The sequence below is a fragment of the Falco rusticolus genome, chromosome 9, assembly GCF_015220075.1.
Source record: "Falco rusticolus isolate bFalRus1 chromosome 9, bFalRus1.pri, whole genome shotgun sequence".
In the NCBI taxonomy this organism is placed as follows: Eukaryota; Metazoa; Chordata; class Aves; order Falconiformes; family Falconidae; genus Falco; species Falco rusticolus.
The window spans coordinates 41,130,259-41,150,034 of NC_051195.1; the positions used below are offsets into that span (position 1 = coordinate 41,130,259).

The following is a 19,776-nucleotide window of genomic DNA, read 5'->3' on the forward strand; positions in this document are numbered from 1 at the left end:
GAGATTTAGTTGTGAGCTCCCTAAACCTTCTGTAACAAAGGGCTAGCAAATAGGGAAGGTGACAGAAAGTTGAAGATTACAGGCAAATTCAAAGCTGGTACTGATGCCTCTAGAGTAAAGACAAACACAATGAAGAGTACTTTTGTTTTTCTGCTCTAATTCCTGGTGTATTAATACAATGTTTCAAAGAGAAAGTTACAGCTTCTTTTGTGCAGAGCTTTAGCACAGCAGTCAGTCACGTCTCATCTAATCTGATCAGGAAGAGATGCTGCACCCCATATTTGGCTAAACCATCCAAGCGTGGAAAGTTTGTGTCACTTCAACACAGAGCTCAGGAGAACAGGGAGAGAAGGTGGAGAAGCAGCAGCTCAGACCTAGCTGTTACTCTGTGCACTACAGTACACTTACTCCTCTGCCCCGGTGATGACAGCCGGATGATACAACTGAACAGGGAGCCCCAAACAGTAGCACCATCCTCAGGAAATGCGGTCCTCTGTCAACTGTAGAAGCTGATGGGGAGTCACAGCACAAACCACAGTCACTGCTGCTTGAATCCCAGCTCCCACTGTTCCAAATCAAAACTCTAAACCACAGTCTGCACAAGATACATGATTCAGGGGAGACAGCAGCAAGATTAGCCTATCTGCTTCCTCCATTCCATTCTCTAAGGGGAACAAGAGCTGATGGCAAGGGAAAGCAAAAGTGTGGGATACAGCAGGAACCTTTCTTCAGCTAAAAAAGGAAGGAAAACACCCACCTAACTTTTCTCCTTCTTTCCTCCCTTCTTAAGAATTCTCTTATTGCAAGTGTTTCTCCAGCCCTTGCTGTAGATGTTCCTCTATCTCTTCTAGCCAAGGGCTATGCTGCTTGCTGAATATTCATATTCACCAATAAGGAAAAAAAACCCAGTAAATTTTTATCTCTCAGAGATAAACAGGACAGGAGAAAGCCACAGAGGGAGCTACAATCCATCACTGTGACAAAACAGGAGAACAGAGGAGACATGGCATGACCACACCAGCAGAACAACGTGGCACAGGAGTGGCCCAGACCCAGATCCCTCCTCCTCCACCACAGCACTAACTTCTCCGAGGAGATCGACAGAGGACAGAGTGTGGGAGAACCCTCCCGTGACCCACATGGCATGCTGAGGTCAGAAGCTCTTCGCAGGAAGCAGACTCCCAGTATATAGAGGAAGGATCCCTTAACAAAAGGATGTTTTCAGATATAACCTTTCAGAATAGTTTCCTCAGTTTTCCAGCCAGCTGATGGTGTTTCTTCCAGCTCAGAGAGTTTCCGCTTTATCAGTCCTTCCTGTTGGCTTCCACTCTATAACCCCTGACACTGAAGTGACATTAACGTCAAACCAAAAGGTGCGCAAGTCAATGGAAACTCTGTCTGAGCACAAACAGCTCCATCATTCTCGCTCCCTGCTGATGGGGGACCAGGTAAAGAAGGCATTCCCAAGCTGCATTTTCTTCTACATCTGTTGCTATGATTGGAGAAGTTTTCAGCTGAATGAATACAGCTTAAAAAGGTGAGGACTCATTCTATAGAATGGGAAAATAGTTGCGTAGACATATACCACAGATTTCTGCTAGAAACATTAGGAATCTCAAGTCAGTCAGTTCTGCCACGAGGACCTGCCTGGAACAAGCCTGGTCCACAGGGCAAGACTGCAAGGCTTAATCAGCCTGTCTGGTGTGACATCCCTCGTTCCTGAGCTGCCGAAATGCTCAGGTCATCTTCTGCTGAATTCTAGAATGTGTCTGTCTTCTTTACAGGAAACCAAGTAAGGTATCAGCCCAAGAGATGACAGGTACTTGAGATTTGGTCTCCAGTTCTGGGCTGGAGCAACTAGGTCTCTTTCAAAATGCCATTAAATGCAACTGGAGACTGAGTAAGAAGGAAGTAGGTTAGAACATGGCCTGTATAAGAACCCAAGTTAACTCCACCATGGAGATGTACCCTCAGGCTTATTTTAATTCTGCATTTCCAAATACTGTGGGAAGCTTGAGGATGGACACTGCAGGAAGAACAAGCTGATGTATTTACTTTGTGTCAGAGACATGTCTCTTCCTCCAGCTATGCTGCTCTCCCTGGACAGGCAGCTCTGCAGAATGGAGGAATAACCTCCCCCCTCAGTGTGAATTTAGTGAAAGAGAAACTGATGGCCCCAGAGACCATGTCCTAATTAGCAACAAAAAAGGAACAGCACAGGCAGCAACAACTACTCTCTATCCCACAGCACAGCAGTACATAGGAGTGAGTGCAGCTCACCCTTCAAAGCCAGTTGCCTCCATGGTCTCAGGAAGGATATTGATTAGAAGAAGTTCTTAGATGGTTGTGCGTGACGTGAACATCTGTTTATTAGAAACTAGCAGCAGTGACTCATTTTCAAACAAACATGGTTTTGGGCTCTGCACAAGCTCAACTTCTAAGCCAACATTGTCTCTTAATCCAGCACAAGGAGAAGGGGGTGGCCCATTGTCTCTCTCACAGCACAGGCAAGAAAACAGGAGGGAACAAACCAAAACTAACATCCCTGCTGATCCCTTCGGGTTGTGCCTCAGTACCTCCTGTGCTTTGGAAGGCAGTGATTTCTGTGGTAGGTTTCTGCCTGTACTCATGAGGCAGCGAGGTGCCTACCCCAGCCACAGCTGGCTGCTGTGTTCTGGAAGAACAGATCTGGAGTCTGTGTTTCTTTATTAGCAAGACACTGCCAGAAGCCAGAGTTCACATCTGACTCAGAACTTCCCCAAAGTTTGAGGACATGCAGATCATCTTCCCAACCCCCTTTCTCAAATCCACATCCAATGCAATCTGGATCCTGTCCCAGCAAGTCCATTTTTTTCAGGAAATCACTTAACTCAGGTTTAAAGTAATAACTAATGACCATCTCTCCAGATTGCTTCATACAGCAGCCACTGGTTTCTAATGGTTGTAAAGCACTAACAGAAGACAAGACCATCATCACTCTGCCACATTTGCCCTTTCTGTGCTCTTACCTTTGAGTAGGTTTTTCCGCCTTTCAGCTCCTATAAAGGGAGACAAAACAAACAGGAAAAGCTGCTATTATACATGCTGGGGAAACCGGGGGAGAATCATTACTCAGTCCTGGAATTTGCTCTCAGGATTTCACAAACCTCTGTCTCCCAAGGATTACCACCACCCTGGTTGCTCCCACCCTCCATCAAGCACCCTTGATGGAGAGAGAGGCTCCATTCAAGTCACATTCTGACCCAATCAATCTTTCTTTCCCATCACTGTCCATGCAATTCTTCTTGCTGCCAAAAAGCAACCAGTAACCAACACCAGTACGGTGGTGGTACTACTACCTGACAGAAGCAGAAGCTAGATGCTCACCTTACGGACAGATACTCGGCAAATGCAGGGGTCCAGGAGTCCTGTGGCTGGGTTGGCACTCATTTTACACACAAAGGTGAATTTCTTTTTCCAGCGGACACAGTTTTCCTGAACTTCCTCTCTATGAGAATGTAAAAATAAAATATATATTAAAAAATACATTGTCAAATAAAGGTACAAAGCCAAATCAATCCTGACTATTAAGTATCTTTTGTATTGACTGGCAACTTGGGCTGTAAATATCCTCTACAATACAGCTTGGTCCACAAACCTGAAACTGCACCACACAAAGGGGTTATGCTAGCATCAAGCTTGTCACTAGTCAATACAGGTAAAATCCAACTAGGTTACAGGGAAGACTAATCACGTCATCAACAGAATTTGCCTTTAAAATTCTCACAAGTCTCTGACATTTCCTGCTTAGCCGGTTTAGCTCATTCATCGTCCGGCCTGGACAGAGCGAACTTCCATAACTGAACTGGGCTGAAGGTTCTCAAGCTTATCTTCCTACTACAAGGCGCCTGTTTTGTACAGCCTCTGTGCTTTGTGTTCTGGACGGCTTGTCCTTCCCAGGCAGTTATCCTGCCACTTATGCTGGGACTAAGCCAGTGAGGATGGCCAGCTCAAAAGAGGACAAAAGTGCATGTGGAATTGCTCCTGAGTGCACACAGACAGGACCACACCATGCAAATGCTGTGCTTCCAACCACATGGGGGTTTCAGACCACGAAGCAGTCTCAGCCAGGGAGGAGGTGGCTTTGCTCGCATAGCTTCTGAGCGGCCTACCCTGATCTCCAGGGCGAGTGGAGAAGCACATGGCTCCAGCGCAGCCTGAGCCTGCAGGAGGAAGAGAAGTGGCCTTCCTGAGCACAGGAATTGCTTTGGGTATAGCTTTGGTTTCTGCAGAGCCCTCAGGGGAAGCTGGATTGCACCCTTCAAAGGAGGCCGGTTCAAAGGCACCTGGAAAAGGTGTGTGGGTCCTTCCATGGGTTCCCCGCTGAGCCTGTGCAGGACCTGATCCGTTTATGGCTCAGAGCTTGGGCCTCAGCCAATTAAGTTCTCAAAGTAATGAGGCCGGGGGGAGGGAAGGGAAGGCACTTTTGACAGCTGTGAGCTAGCAAGTTTGCATCTTGCTCTTATCTCTTCTCTTAGCACAGGACAAAGGGGCAAGGGCACCTAATAAAATGTTTGCTCTACAGGGAAAGGGAGGTTTCCCACCATCTGACCCAGGCACCACGCAGGCCAAAGAGATCGGTGGCAAAGGGGACAAAGATCAGTCTTGGTACTGCCTCAACTTTCCTCTTAGGAAGAGCCCTGCTGCAGCCTTGAGGTGAGCCCAACAGGACAGACAGCAGGGACTGGATCTTGACCCAAGGGGTCCCCACTAGTCCTCAGCTATTGTGTGGGACCCAAATGGGCTGGCCAAGGCAACCGGAGAACAGAAGAGGAGTAGCTGACAAATAACTGAAACCTGTAACCCCCTGTAATGCAAATAAGGGCTGATCATCCCTGTTTAAAACATGGGAAAGCAGAAGGCAGTAATTCCTTCAAGGCAGTGAACTTAAACTCCTTCCAGATAGAACGAAGGCTAGCTATTGAAATCATTGAAAAGTGAGACATTGAAGTGCCGAAAATACCTTTGAATCTGGGATTAATTCAATATGAGATCTGGTTCTCATCGCTCCACATTGCTCACCCCAGCTCCTTCAGACAGGAGAAGAAACACTCCCAGAGGGATTAAAAAGGCTTTGCCTATAATAAAATATTCACTGAGCCAGCCAAATTAGGCAAGTTAAATTTCAGATGTGAGGTGCCTTAAACCCGACTTAATAGTAGGTATCTCAAATGACCTAAAGGAAGGAAAACTCAGGTACAGATGTAATTCAACAGAATAGGAAAACACTTGCGAACACATGTGCTTCAGAAACACAAGGAAAGTGCATGGGATGCAGAAAACACCAGATATTTTAGCAGCACTAGTTATTTTTAAAAAGGAACTGCTGTTTTCTAGAGAGCAAGGCTAATGCTAATTCTGCTAACACCACCAGAGCTTCAAGCTGAATCCTGGAAGGCAGCTAGAAGTGAACGATCTTCAAATCAGACAGGTTCAACAGCACATTGCTGCAAACCTTCTTCACAAACTCTGCTCAGAGCTCTAATTCCTGTCACAAGTGAATATTTAAGTGACTAAGCTCCAGCTCCTGAACGCCCATCGCATGTGCCTGGCTCCCCACAGCTGCTTCATCAGTAGGACTGACAAGAACTGCCCTTGCATGCGAGTTTCCTTACTCATGAGTTCTCACTTTATCACAATGCGGCTATGATTAAGCATCTGCTGCATGCTGCTAAGTCCAATGAAGGCTAATTACTTCAAAACATGGCAAAAAGTACTGATTGGTAATAAAGAGCTCCTTCATAGCTAATTTGCTGTTAGCATAAGCTCTGCTAACAGACATTCTGCTTCTTATTAAGGATGTATGTTGGCTTTCCAAAACTGCTGTAGATACCATACGGTGCAAGGGATTAGGAAAAGGATTTGGGGGGGTTAAGTTACACACAGTACCACAAACATGAACCCGAGCTGCAGGTGCATACGTCGCTTGGGGCTTTTTATGTCTTTGGGATACTCTACACAGGGTGGAAAGGAGTTTACAAGATAAAATGCAGAGCTGCTTACCAGTCACAAGTTTCACAATCATTCAAAGACTTTCAACTTTCTTTTTTTAAGAGTGGCTTTTAATGGTGGGGGCTGGGGCTGTATCATTAGACAAGCAAGTGACAGCACTATTGTTTCAAACTAAACTGAAAAATTAGTTCCACATTTCCAAAAGATGGTATGTGGGGAAGTGATGGGCTTTGTCTATCCACCTCCCATCAAGCTATCGTTAGGCTGGTAATTAGAGAACACTAAAATAGGGAAAAACAGCGGACTCAGATGAGGAGCAGTTTTGTATTTAGTCCTAGAATATCCTCTGATGTACAATTAGGAGCCATCACACAGAAACCAAGAACACACAAGAAGCATGGTGAGGGCTGCATTGAGAAGGCGTTTCCTTCCATCCTAATCACAAGGCACCTAAAAGCAAAGCAGAAACTAACAGCTTAAAATCAGAAGTGTCTAATTTTAAGTTTTACTCTGTATTTGGAGAGCCAGAAATAGATCAGACCAATGCCTGGTACTAGGGTACTAGGTGCCAATTCAACGGGTCTTCAGAAGCTTTATTTTAAAAAAGCTGTCTGTACCATTTTTTGCAAAAAGACTGACTCCCAGAAGGTTGAATCCCTGCCAAGCTAAGCTTTGCCCTCTTTTGACTCAAGACTTATTCAAAGCTGTGTAATTACTCTTCCAGACCTAAATATACTTCCTCAGAATAAACTGATGCAACCCTGTGACAGCTTTTGTGAAAACTGGAGATCCAGAAAGAGCCTCTCAGGGTCTTCCAACCCCGAAGCTGCTCATCTACCTCCAGCTCCTTGACCGGCCAGAAGGTACAGTTTACTGTATCCCCCAGCCACCATCCTACCCCCCTCAAGACAAGATTTACCAGAAGAGCAATTAGATGTTTCACCATAGCATAGTATGAATCCAAGTAATGAGAACGATGCACAGCAATGACCCACCCATTTACCTACTTTTACAGAAGTAGCAGTGTGTTTGGTGAAGCCACCAAGGCCTCTTTAGGTTCAGAGCTCACACAAGCCTTACTGCAGCTCGGGGGACACGCAGAGGAACACACAATGAACAGATTTTAGAGAAGAGATGTTTACCAACTGTGATTTTAGTGCCATGAACAGAGTAGCACTGTTGCAGGAAGCCATAAAGCTCACTATGAATACAAGTTAGCTAAAGCAAACACTTCTAGAAAAAGGCCACGTATACAACCCATGCTATCTTGGGCTACTGTGGGCCTCTCTCCCACATGAAAACCTAGCTAATGAAACACCAGAACAGAGATTAAGCATTCTATTTACAGACTCAAAGCTGAGTTGTGCCCAACTGGGTATCATGCTTCAAACACACAACCCACTGAAACAGTTTGGCCTTGCTGAAACATTTAGAAAAGCAGATGTTTCACTCCTTACTTTATGGCAGTAGCCACACATGAGACAGTTAAAAGTACGAAACATCATGAAAGGCCACAGGCTTACAGGACGGCAACAACAAAAAATAGCGCTTTAATGCCAAACATCACAGCAGAGTAATGTGTCTCACTGATATTTCATGCACGGGAGCAGATGTGGGAAAACCTCAGGCTAAATGAGACAGTATATAGATAAGCACTCACAAAGAGCTTCTTATTCAGATTTCCTCCTCCTCATCTACACAAAGGGGGAGGGCAAGCCTTCCCATTTCTGACGCTCAATCCACATGCCTACTGCCCCCCCCCCCCTCCGAGCTGTGGATCTGTGTCAGACCCTTCAAGCAGAACTAATCCTCCTGCCCGCCCCATCGCAGCAGACAGTACTCTGCATCCTCTGTGCTGGTTCACCTCTGCAGGAAGCAGCATCTCGATCTGATAAGGCACAAAAAAGATAACACCATTTTAAAGAGGCCAGCAAGCTAACTCCCAGCTCAGATTCATCGAAGTGTGACGGATTGAAAAGCAGCCCTTCATGGGGCCCTGACACATGCCAGCGGTGGGTCTTTTGAGGAGGAAGGTAACACAACCACAGCAATGTGGGTATAATCCCCTCAGTCATGGAGGGGAATCAACTTATCTCAGCAGATTGTACCCGAAGGGCATTTTCTAACAGCATTTCTTTACACAGCTCTGCTTTCAGCTGCAGAGAACCCACCATTAAGACAGCCTCATCTATTCCCCAGCACTTCTGAAGGCTGAATTAGAGCAGGATCACTGACACTTTCTTAGCTTGGCAAAGTCTGGAGCAATCCTGCATTATGCTCCAGAGAAGACAGTTACTATTTTAACCAGGTTATCTAGTGCAAAGCTGTAGGAAAGAACTTTGGAGTAAGGGCAAGGTAGAGTCCCTGAAAAAGTCAGCTTTGAATGAGGTTTAAGATACCCAGGTCAGTAATCAGCATTCACAGCACACCAGAATTTATACCATCCTACTAACAGAGCAGGTCCTGCTACAGGCAGAGGGCCTAATCACTGCCTGTAAAGCACAGAAAATACAAAGGTGGATGAACACATATATATATAATAGAAAGTGAGCCTTCATTTAACCATTAGCTGGTTTAGATATATGATCCAGAACCTGCAGGCATTCTCAAATAATGAACTGAGGACAGGGCACTTCCCTGCAGCACATATATTAACAAAAACTGCAGCTCTGAGGCTTTGCAATTCAGATACCTGGCAAGGAAAGGGAGAGAAATAAACAGTGAACAAGATGCACCACTGGCAGACAGCACACCAAACAGCAGCGTGGGAATGTATCACATTAGTAAAAGCTTAGGGCTGCCATCTTTTGGCATCTTGTCAAGCTCATGCAGGCCAAACAGGTAGAAAGCAGAAGCAAACATGATGCAGCAATAGGTGCTGGGAAGCTCGGTGAAAATGCATCCCAAGAATGAGAGATGACACACCGTATGCCTCAGGGGAATCCATACAGGATCCTAAAAACCAGCTGGATACACAAAGCATGGAAATCCAAGGCAGTTTAACCTGGAGGTGTACAAGTGCTTCATGGCAGGTTACTTGCACGGAGGGGTTTTGCCTTCCCTGAGCAGAACAGAAAGGGCTGCAAGTAGTTTTCAACAATAAAGTTACTCTGTTTTGACTGGGCTTACATCACTGACCAGAACAACTGCCAGCCCAAAGAGCTGGACATCTCCCCCACTGCAAACAACCCCGTATTCTCCAGCTGACAAGTGCTGGTTGTTGTGCAGTAGACATTAGCAGTTATGATGGAAAAATGGCTCAGAGACAGATGATGCAGACTGTGTTACTAAGAGAACTAAGCAAGCCTTTGTCATCTGAAACAAGTCTTATTTGGATGTTTCACTGCAAGTGTTTTAAACAAGGGTTCAGCAGTAAGGTCATCACATCTACCACCTACTCACAAAATTAACCTCTAAATTCCCAGCAAACCCATTCCAGTGGCCCATGGTGGAGAAGGATGCCTACCCACAGCTCACTCTTGGCATCAGCTTCCACCTATTAATGTAGCTCTTCATTCACACCAGAGGGGAGATACGTAGGGGCTCTTGAAAGCCAAATTTGAACACCAATGCCTTTAGAATGAAGCATTCATTTACACAACCCAGCATTTTTAGGGGGAACAAGGCAGGCTCCGACACTTCTGGAGGGCTTCATCATGCTTGCTCAGTTCTGCCGCACACCCAGAGATGGAACATACATCCACTCCTGCTGTTTGCTGGCAGCTGCGGAGGAGCGGGAAGAGTGAACAGGGAAGGAAGAGCAGGGGAAAGTCAGCTCAGGAAACTAGATTCCACTTACACAGTTAACAGCACAGCCTACATAATCCCTATTTGACTGGAGAACAGACAAATACAGGAAAAAGTATTAACAGCAACTACACAGGAAAGAAAAAAAGCTAATGGAAGAAACTTCAGCCTCAGCTGAGAAACCAGGGCAAGGAACGGTCAAGACCATTTCACTGGGGGACAGGGGGCAATGATGACAGTACCAAGTATGTGAAAGGCAGGCGAGGAAAGAACTGGAGCAAAAACAATGGGGCAAGCACAAAATAAAAACAGGATACAAGGAACGATTTAGAAATCCTCCTTAGGAATAAGCTGCTATCTAGCAGGCAAGTGATTGACTTTTTATGGCTTTAACTTTATTTCCAGAAGAAGCCTATTTCCATAGAAGCACAGCTTTTGAACTGCATATTACAGTTCCCTCCAAGGCAGTGATCAATCTTGATAAACGTCCACCAGTACAAGCCAGGGAGTGACAACACCTGCTGGAGAAGGGGGGTGGCAGTCAGTCAGTCACCAGTGGAAAACCCTCCAGCATCAGCATTTCTAGTTGTGTATTAGCAGCTTCTTTGAAAGGCAGTAATTCAGTTATGTCTGGACTCCAGTCACATGCATCCAGACATGTGTCTTTTATAAGTGACAGACATGAAATCCTGCACCTCATGCAGAAAGCAAGAGCTTTCCAGCACAGTCCATCTCAAGTCCTCCAGATCACTGCACTGGGTAGCCACACCCTCCAGTACCTCCAGGGCTTCTAAAACCTAGCATTGCTGGTTATTTTAGAAAAAAATATTTCCAGCCATGCCTTCTGTCTAAATCTGAAAACCTTTAAGCTTCTCCTAACATTAACTATGTCAAAAATACTATGAGAAACAATGTAAGTTATTAAAAAATAGCATGCAGCTGGTGACTGAGTGCTACAGCAGACGTTGCATAATGCAATAAAAATTGTGCCAAATGGAGAAAGAAAGTCACAGAATAATGACCCTTTAAAACTTAAGCTATAGAACAAGTCAGATGAGTTTTGGAAGGGTAAGCAAGGGTGGAGCAAGGAGAAGGCAAGGGGAAATAATTCTAACAGACTCGGCTGCGGAGCAGCAAGGAATGTGTACATGGCACTTCACAGACAGGACATGCCCAGCAGAGCCAGTCTGCTTTGAGGTATTTAGAATTTACATTCTGTCATCTTGAAGCAGAGAAGAAAAGAGGGACATCAGGAAAACAAGGACAAGAAGGGACTGTAACACTAAATGCTGTGCAATACATCTACTGTTACACGCTGTGCTGAAGACAGACCAACCCAAAGCAGCACATATCCAAGGACTTCTTGCCACATCTACAGAGCACAAGCTCTTTCTGGTTAGAGGCCAGGGACATGTGCCAGGAGCAAAACCAAGCAAAGAACCACCAAACTCTTAAGTGTAAAGAAAGGAATAACAGAATAGATGACTCAGTTACTTAAACAGAAGTCTAATAACGTGTGTATTGAACGCTGAAAGACGCATTTGCTTTTTTTGAGCTCTGATCACGCACTGAGTCACCACACCAACTCCTACTTCTATTGTTCTGATAGACTACGTTGGAGCTGGATTAGCCAAGAGCAAACCATGCGCCAGGCTGCCAAGCCCACCAGAAGTGCTTTCCTCTCATACGCAAATCCACGTGGACTTCAGTTACAGAAGAAACAAGAAGAGGTCTGCAGTGTGGGTTTCACTTGAGTCTGCCCAGGTCAGCCACGAGCCACTACACTCAGATTGCTGGACACTGGTGCTCCATTCTCCAGCCTGTCTCAGATGTGTTGTTCCTCTTCCTCCCGTGGTTGCTCCATGCTGCAGAGGACCAGGCTACCTTGCAGTTCACTCCCAGCACACTGTGAAGAACTTTTCTAACTCTGGGCATAAATACCTTTCAGATCTGATTTTCTACAACTGTGACTGCTAAGCAATCATATGTACTCTATGCATAAAACAGGCATGGGGACAACTTAACTAAGAAGGGCTCCTGAATCCTCCAGCCCGGTCAGCTGGAGATACAGCAGATGAGCAAACCCGAGCTGAGAGACCTCCATGTTACTGGGGGGTGAAGGGCACAGAAGCAGGGGGGGGTCAGGCTCATTACCAAGACAATTGCACAGTAAAATCCACAAAAGTTAAAAGGGGGGCAGGGGAGGAAATCCTGACTCCCCCAGGGCCCATTTGCCCTTTAGAGGAATCACAATTCAGACTTCCCCTGTGGTTCTAGCAGACAGAGGAACTAAGGCTTTAGAAGGTCCCAAATGCTTCAGAAAAACTCCGAGGTTTGTTCCATACAGACACTTACAAGGTTAAGGTGTATTTACCCACCATATTTCAGGCAATACATGTTTCTGTATCACACTGTAGCTTAGAAAACCTTTTAACTTCTGGCAAACCGTAGATGTAAAAATGAAGATTCACCAATTATCCATTGCTGATATATTTATAAACTTTCTTTATCCCATAAGCATCGGCTGTCATTCTGAGAGATTCCAGATTTGCCTTTTGCTGACTAAGTTTAAACTCCTAGTGAAGATGGACAGCAACGTGAACTCTTATCAGGGAAAACCCTGATAATGTCCCTACAACACAGGGTACAAGACATGGCAAAAATCTACGCGTGCCCCACCCCACCCCAACCCCCAAGATGAGAAAAATCAAGACATGTGTCAACTCAGTACTCCAGCACTTTGCTGGTATAGTACATCTGGAAAACGAAAACCCTGAAGGGAATCAACACAAGACTAGGAACAACATCCCTAACGCAAGCGATGTACACAGAGACAAATCTTTTTGCCTCTAAGGCAGATTTATGACATGTGAAGGCATACTGATGCCAGAATAGTTAAGTGACATTTTTTTGCCAATACCAACCCCGTTTCAAGCAGGAAAGTTTGCTAATATAGGTGTACCAGAGAAGTCTTTATAGTGCAAATTAACTTGGCACATGAGGCCAAGTTAATTTCTGGAATAATTTCATTAATACTGTGTGATGTAACATCATTGCAATTTGGCTTGAGCACGCTGAAGAGCCCTTCAGTAAATAAGCTGCCTGAAGTCAATCCTGGTGCTAAAAGTAGGTTTAGTTACCCAAGAGGTAACACCCTACCGTGCTCAGACGTGTTCCCCTATGAGTCACTTCTGTATGGTATACATTTAGTCAAAACCAATACAATAGTCCAGGAGAAAGCCCTTTATATATTAACAGCAGCTTTTTCATTCCACAATGAATACAGGTGCTTTATGATGGTTCCTTTATTAAGGCACCATTCAGCCGTACAAACCAGGTCACTGGTTTTAAGGACAAGGTACAAACATATTCTCCCTGAATCTCTGTCCCCTCCATTAATATCTATCGCTGTTAGGGTTTATCAGGAAAAAGGCTACCCAGCAGAAGAGGTTTGCAAATTAGAAGAGGCTGCCGAGTAAAGCCTGCTTCCCCCTGACTCATCACCGTGCTGGTGGTGACGGGCTGGGATTTCTAGACCCTGCCTGTCCCAACTCTCCCTTCCTTTCTGCCCCAACTCTGGAGCATGTCAGAGCCAGTATTATGCCAGAGCCAGCAAGAAGGGAGGGACAGAGCAGTAAGAGCTGCTTTTGCTCCTCTGGAGCAAGCTCCAGACAAACAGAATTCTCTAAGACAGACTAGTATCTCACAGTGCAGCTTGTCCCAATCAGAGAAAGGTAATTTCATAAATTACATCTTGATTAAAAGCAGAACACGGGAGAGCTCTGCATTTTGCAATAGCAGTTGGTGCTGGTTAAGCCCCTGGGAGATGTTAGCATAGGCTCCCACTGCTCTGCTGCCAGGAGCAGGCTTCTGAGGAACTGAGAGTTTTTGCCTTCTCTGTGGCTGTCACTACGAGCTGTACTCAGACACATTTCCTTCAGTCTCCCCTACTGAGAGCAAATGGCATTGGAGATGCATATGCCTCACTTCTAGGGGGAAGACAACATGCAGATTAGTTTTGAAGAACAGGGGTACTTGCACGGAAAGCAGGAAAACCCACTGCTATAAACCTACATCAGAAACAGACCTTAAAGAGAACAGTGGCCAGAGTGCGATCAGCCACTCCCTGTACAGCAGGAAAAGGGTATTCAACAAAGAAGAAAGGCAGCAAATGTAAGAAGCAGTTTTAGAAAAAATGCTTCTCCATAACATGGCTTTCCTTGTGCAAGGAGCACTGCAGGCTACTGAAGGCATAAAGATGAGCTGCACTGCACTTGAAAGGAATTCAACATTTATGCAGATGCAATTGCTTTGTGTTACCTAAGTATGAGATAAAGCGTAACAGGCTGCTGATAGAAGCCAGGAAACAGCTCTTCTGCAGAGGGCTTACTGCATAATCTGTAACAGAGGCAAGTGGACTACCTCTGAACAGCCTTTATTGCTTAGACTGGAAACAGGACACTGCACTAGCTGGGGCTGACCTGGTACAGCAAATCTACGTCAAAGTGTGAACGCTATTGTTCTGTTCCACGCAATGGAGCATTAAAAGATCTGGAAACATTGAATTACAGATATCCTAGATTCCTCCCTCATATTCTGTGACATGCAGGCACAGTGTAGGTGATAATGGGAAGAACAGGGACTAGCAAGAGAAACAGAAAAAGCACAGTGAAAACACAACCAAGCTGGCAACCCTCTTCCCAGCCTCTACACATTCGAGCAAAAATCCACTGAAAACCCCACCCAACCTCACCTTTGTTGTTTCAAGGGTGGATAAAGCCTGAAAGTCTGATACAAGGCTGGGGAAAAAAAGTAATTTTCTAAGCCTGAGTTTTTCCAGACAAGCTTTTCCTTCCCCCTCTCCTGGCCATTTGCATTTAGAGAACAAGGCAACTGGAAACCTTTGGCAGGGTTCGCTCTGGGCTCCCTGTTTTGTACTCCTCACACTCACAACTTGCATTTCAGGAGGAATGGAAACTCTGGCAGCAGGCAGGAGCACAGGTAGGCATGTGCTGACCGGTCTTTCATATGGCAGCTGGCTGAGGGAGTCTGTTGATCATTAACCCAATATCCATTAGTGAAACGTCTTGCCACAGTCATTTCATACGAAGTTTTATTCTGGACGCAAAATGGAGGTATGTGACTACCCCACAATGAAACCCCGAGGCCACATCCCTTTCATGGGATTTCCTGTTATGGGTTCCTTGATTTGGTTTTCCATTGCAAAGCCAGACTGGAGCATAATGCTTGGTGATTTCTGAAAGGCACTGAACAAGATCTTAAATTTCTACATTTGGTACACTGAACGGCAAGGGAAGGGACCTGCCTCACTGAGGCAAACATGCAGCTCTAGGAAGTGGCAATCCCAAAAGAAATTTTTCTAGTTTTAGTTGTTCATTTCAGAGAGCACATTTCAGGCTAGTTACCAACCACGTGCAGGGGTGATGGTCTCTGTAGGTCTGTAAAGCTCCTTTGCTAATTAGCACTGCAGCTTTCTAGCCCTTCCAGGACAGTGAATCCATATACTCTCCTCCTCCCTCCCATGTAAGCAGCCTCTGTGCTTTCAGGTTGAACAGACAGGGTTCATTTCTTATTTAGAATAAAGCATGCAGCAGTGTAAGTATTTTTAGCTCCAGTCCCATCTCCTACTACAACATGGGACCTCCTTCGAGGCCTCCTCTCACCAATGAGTTGTGATAAATTCAGCCAAAGGAAAGGCATAATCCTCCTCTCTTGCCAGTTCAGCTACTTACTGTCTGCAGGGAAAGCATCCATTATACTGACTGTATATGCTATTGCTTATCTCAAACATCCTGTCTCTTCACTTGCCTCCTCCCAATCCTCTAGTTTCCATGTGCTTCCTCTTAATTTTCTTCCTCATCCCCATAACCCCATCTTATTTCCTCAATCTTTTCCTCATCAGCCTTATCAATTGAACTACACAGGAGACCCACGAGAAGCACGTGAAAATGACATCCATGAAGATCAGCAATTTTGAATCACGCAGAACAATTCCCTTTCTTGCTCATCAGATTAAAAATACACCAAACAAGGCGGCTGTTCATCCAGTGAACACAGCCACAACCGTTTGTCTAGTGGGAAGTGCCTTTCAAACCCAGGGACTAAACTGAGATGCTGAGTCCCACTGTACGGTACGACAGACATCACAATGCCAAGTATGGAGTTACAATAGTGATGTGTATCGTGTCTCCCAGCAAGTGCACTTGGCATAGTATGAATAAACTGCAAGAAAAAAAAAAAGGCCTCTCATCATGCAGCGTAAGCAGTTGGTACTGGGATGGGGTAACACATCCAGCCACCTGAAGTAACACCTGAAATCACTGAAGTAATCACCTTTACAGCATGGATTACTGAAATAAGGTCACAGGCCATTACAGAAGAAACAAGCGGATCCAAACGTTGGTCCAGGGCACTCCTAAAGGCTTATGTTTTATTATATAATAAGCTACAAAATAATTCCTGACCAGTTTCAGAGCAGGCTGCAAGCCCAGCACAAAGCTGGCAGCCCACAGAGGATGCAGAGCTTATCCTGTTTGCCAGAGCCACATCCATCTGTCCTTGCATGGATGAGACCTTACAGATCTGAGCACAGGTGGATGCTGCAAGAGCTCACCATCCCTCTCTGTCACGCTTGCAAGCATACAGACTTGCCTTGAAGTGAGGGAGGTTTCTGATCCGAGGGAGACAGGAGGTTCTTGCCTGAAACACTACCAGATATAGTTTCCTGCAATAAAATAATAATAAAGAATAAATCTGTACCTGCCTCATTTATCTAGAGACTGGTACCAGAACAACTTGCCAGCGGCAACTTATGGCCTATTAAAATACCAACCACTGTGCAGTCAGACCACAGGCTCCTGAAGGCACGCATGAATTCCTCAGAAATATAGCTACAAAGCTAGAGTCAACACTGACGGCAGCTCAAGAGCACAAAAATAAACAGACTGGAAGCCATTTACGTTTCCCCCTGTATTTCAGAAATAAATACATGTCTTAAGAGGTGCGGGAGGCACCCTCTCCTACCTCTCCTTGTCCTCGGCCAGAGCTGATGGTATTGCCATGCTGCAAATGAGGTGGGCCACCGGGCCCGAGTCTCAAAGTAGAACATTAATTTCCAATGAGTAATTTTTTGAGCCATGGGCTGCTTAAGTCATGCAGATAAGGCTGTTGCTAAGAGTTAGCCGTCAAAGCAATGCTAGTTCAGAATCTGTGATGAGGGGGAAGTTTGAAAGCCGGCTGTATCTGAACGTATTTACTGATGCTGTACACACAGCGTATCAGTTACAGGGCTTTAGATTACAGCTTCTGGTCAACAAAGCAGCCCCTGCCTGAGCAACAGCAGTCAGAGCATGAACAGAGACTGTTCTTTACTCAACAGGATACGGCCCCCACGGCAGGCAAGTTTTAATGTAATTCTGCTCGTCTTGCGACAGACTCCAATGCAGCAACCGGCAACAGGAAGAGGAGGCAAGTCTGACACAAAGTAAAATCTACCCACCCCAAAGCCTCTGCCATCAGACCCTGCAGGTGTAGCAGCCAGAGCACAGAAAAGGCGACAGAAATGCTCTGTAAACTCTAGACCTCATGGTGCTGTATCACTTCTGCACTTTTTCCAACAGCCCCACTTGCCAGAAGTTAAACCTCATCCAGGCTGCTGCTTTCACAACTTTCACCTACATTTAGCTACACCGTTGGAATGAAACCCCTTTTTCTCATCTTTACTGTCTAGTGTCTGTATTTATTTCAGAACACAAGCAATGCAGGTACCATGCCTTAATATTATCCTGAAACAGGTTATGTTTTATTACAAATAATTTCTAGAGGCTGTATTCAAATGCCTTCTCCATTAACACCCCCAGCCCGTTCCTGAAGGTGCAGCTAGGAAAGAAGCATGTTAGCATGTGAAGCTGCTCTAAAGCCTTAAAACTTACTTTCTTGATCTGTATATTAGGGATATAAATATACATAGGGAAGGTCTAAGTTTTCAGATGTTTGTAACAAAAGCACTTTTAAAATATGCTATCACACCATGTGCACTAGCAGAGGATAGAGCCAAGCATGCATCATCCTAAAACGTGGAACTAGGAGAACGGTTTAGAGCAGGGGTCCTCAAACTTTTTAACCAGGGGGCCAGCGCGGATGAAGTGGCAGGCAGTCATCTGCGGCTGCTTGGTTTCCCCCCTCAACCCCCGGCTGGGGGGGGGGGGGGGGGGGAGGGCGGGGGGCTGTTCTGTAAATACCGAGGGCCAGATTGAGGATTGAGGACCCTGGGAGGCCGTATCCGGCCCGTGGGCTGTAGTTTGAGGACCCCTGGTTTAGAGCCACAACTGAGTTCCTTCCTTTACTAAACCATGGCAAGCCCACTCGAGTCAAGAGGCAGAACTCAGCCAGCGATCCTCTCCTTTCACTGCAGCAAGTTTTCTTCCCTCTTGAAGACACTGACTCTAGAAGAAACTATTTCATTACCTAACCCTTGTTTTAAGGCACACACCGGTGAAGGTTTAGATCTCAACTGGGCCAAATCAGTTCTTTAGTCTTTGATTAACCAAACAATTAACAAATTCCCAGTCTGAAAGAGCCAAATGTGGTGAACCTAGTTACCTGAATAATCCTGTAGCATCAGACACGGTGACTATTATGTAAAGACAGTGAATTAGTCGATTTCTCTCACCACTGAGAACTGCATTTTAGAGGTGGTTACGACTTACACCTCCTTTCACAAAAGCTTCTGAATCACCAGCCTTGTGTTAGCAGGGCAATGCTTCTCACTCTTTATTTATGTCCTTCAGAAATGAGAAAGTCCTGTATACCACTAAGACATAATGATGCCTTGCATCCCACCAGCTGAAGAAAGCAAGTAGCTTTAGGTCTGTACCTACATAGAGACGAAAAAGCCACACTTAACACAAAAGCTGACCTCAGTCCACAGGGAGCTAGCTATCAGTATGAGGCATCTCCTCAAATATCAGTGTTTCCTTTGGCTTTCTGGGTGCAGCTTTACAGACAGACACACACACAAAAAAAGCATGTAGTGTGGGAAGTGGCCTTTCACATTCACTTAATTAAAAATTGCATGGCTAAGAACACTCTCTGTTCAGGCTACAGTACTGAAATACTTCGAGGCCAGATCACCCTAACAGGGTCAGCTCTTAATGGATTGAGCCTGCATGTAAACAGCTGCTGGGCTGCAGGAGACAAACTATGTTCTTTGGTTCAAACTGGTGCAGGAGTGCCAGCATCAGAAAGCTGAAATGCTGCATGTGCTTGGCAAAGCACGGTCCCAAAGGAATTATGGCCTGAGGTGCCTCCAGAAGACAATGAGGAAGGTGGGAAATGTCCTCAGAGTTGCTCAACTCATGCACAACAGTCTTTCCTCTAAAGTCAGCCAGGGCTTTCAGAGTACAATCCCCTCCTTCAAATCCAGGAATACCAGAATGAAACTGTTGGCACACTAATAGAACTATGTAGGATGAAGTGTCAGGAGTCTGTGGATAACACCTGGCTTTCCACTTCCTTCATCATGCACCGGTAACGCTCGCTGCCAACATGCAGCCAGAAATCAATCAGCACCGAGGTAAAGAGCATCTGGCTGTCACTCAACATTAACTGACACTGTAAGCGGAGAGGAGTGGGTGGAAATTTAATCAAGTCTTCCTCGTCTATGATACCCAAAGATGTACATGTACATACTACATCAGCTTGTAGTTTAGGCACTCGTTTGGACATCCAGGCTCCTGCCTGTGTTGATCCATAGATCCAAAACCTCCCGATGAGCTTATTGTATCATCTCTCTAGGAACAAAGATGTGCACTCCCCCAAAAAGCTTCAAACGTACAAAACACAGCAGCCCATCTGCTTCACAAAAACTGTTGCCATGAATACATCCCTACTGCTCTGTGCCTGCTATTTTTAAAGATACTTGGGAGGCAACTGAATTCACTGGCAGTTGTGCTATTTAAGTATCTGGATTAATACCATTCAAGGAATATATTGGTACTTTTCGGTGGGGAAATAGTG

At 45.4% G+C, this 19,776-nt stretch overlaps 1 protein-coding gene across 5 annotated transcripts in view; it reads right to left on the reverse strand.

Moving 5' to 3' along the window:
• FAM102A (family with sequence similarity 102 member A) overlaps nt 1-19,776 on the reverse strand; it is a 38,686-nt gene that overhangs the window by 13,548 nt on the left and 5,362 nt on the right. For all 5 annotated transcript variants that reach the window (XM_037399940.1, XM_037399938.1, XM_037399936.1 and 2 more), the window contains exons 3-4: nt 3,367-3,487; nt 3,009-3,038 (exon numbers count right to left, since the gene is read on the reverse strand). In XM_037399940.1, the coding sequence (XP_037255837.1) occupies nt 3,009-3,038; nt 3,367-3,487 (151 nt within the window). The remainder of the gene's footprint in view (nt 1-3,008; nt 3,039-3,366; nt 3,488-19,776) is intronic.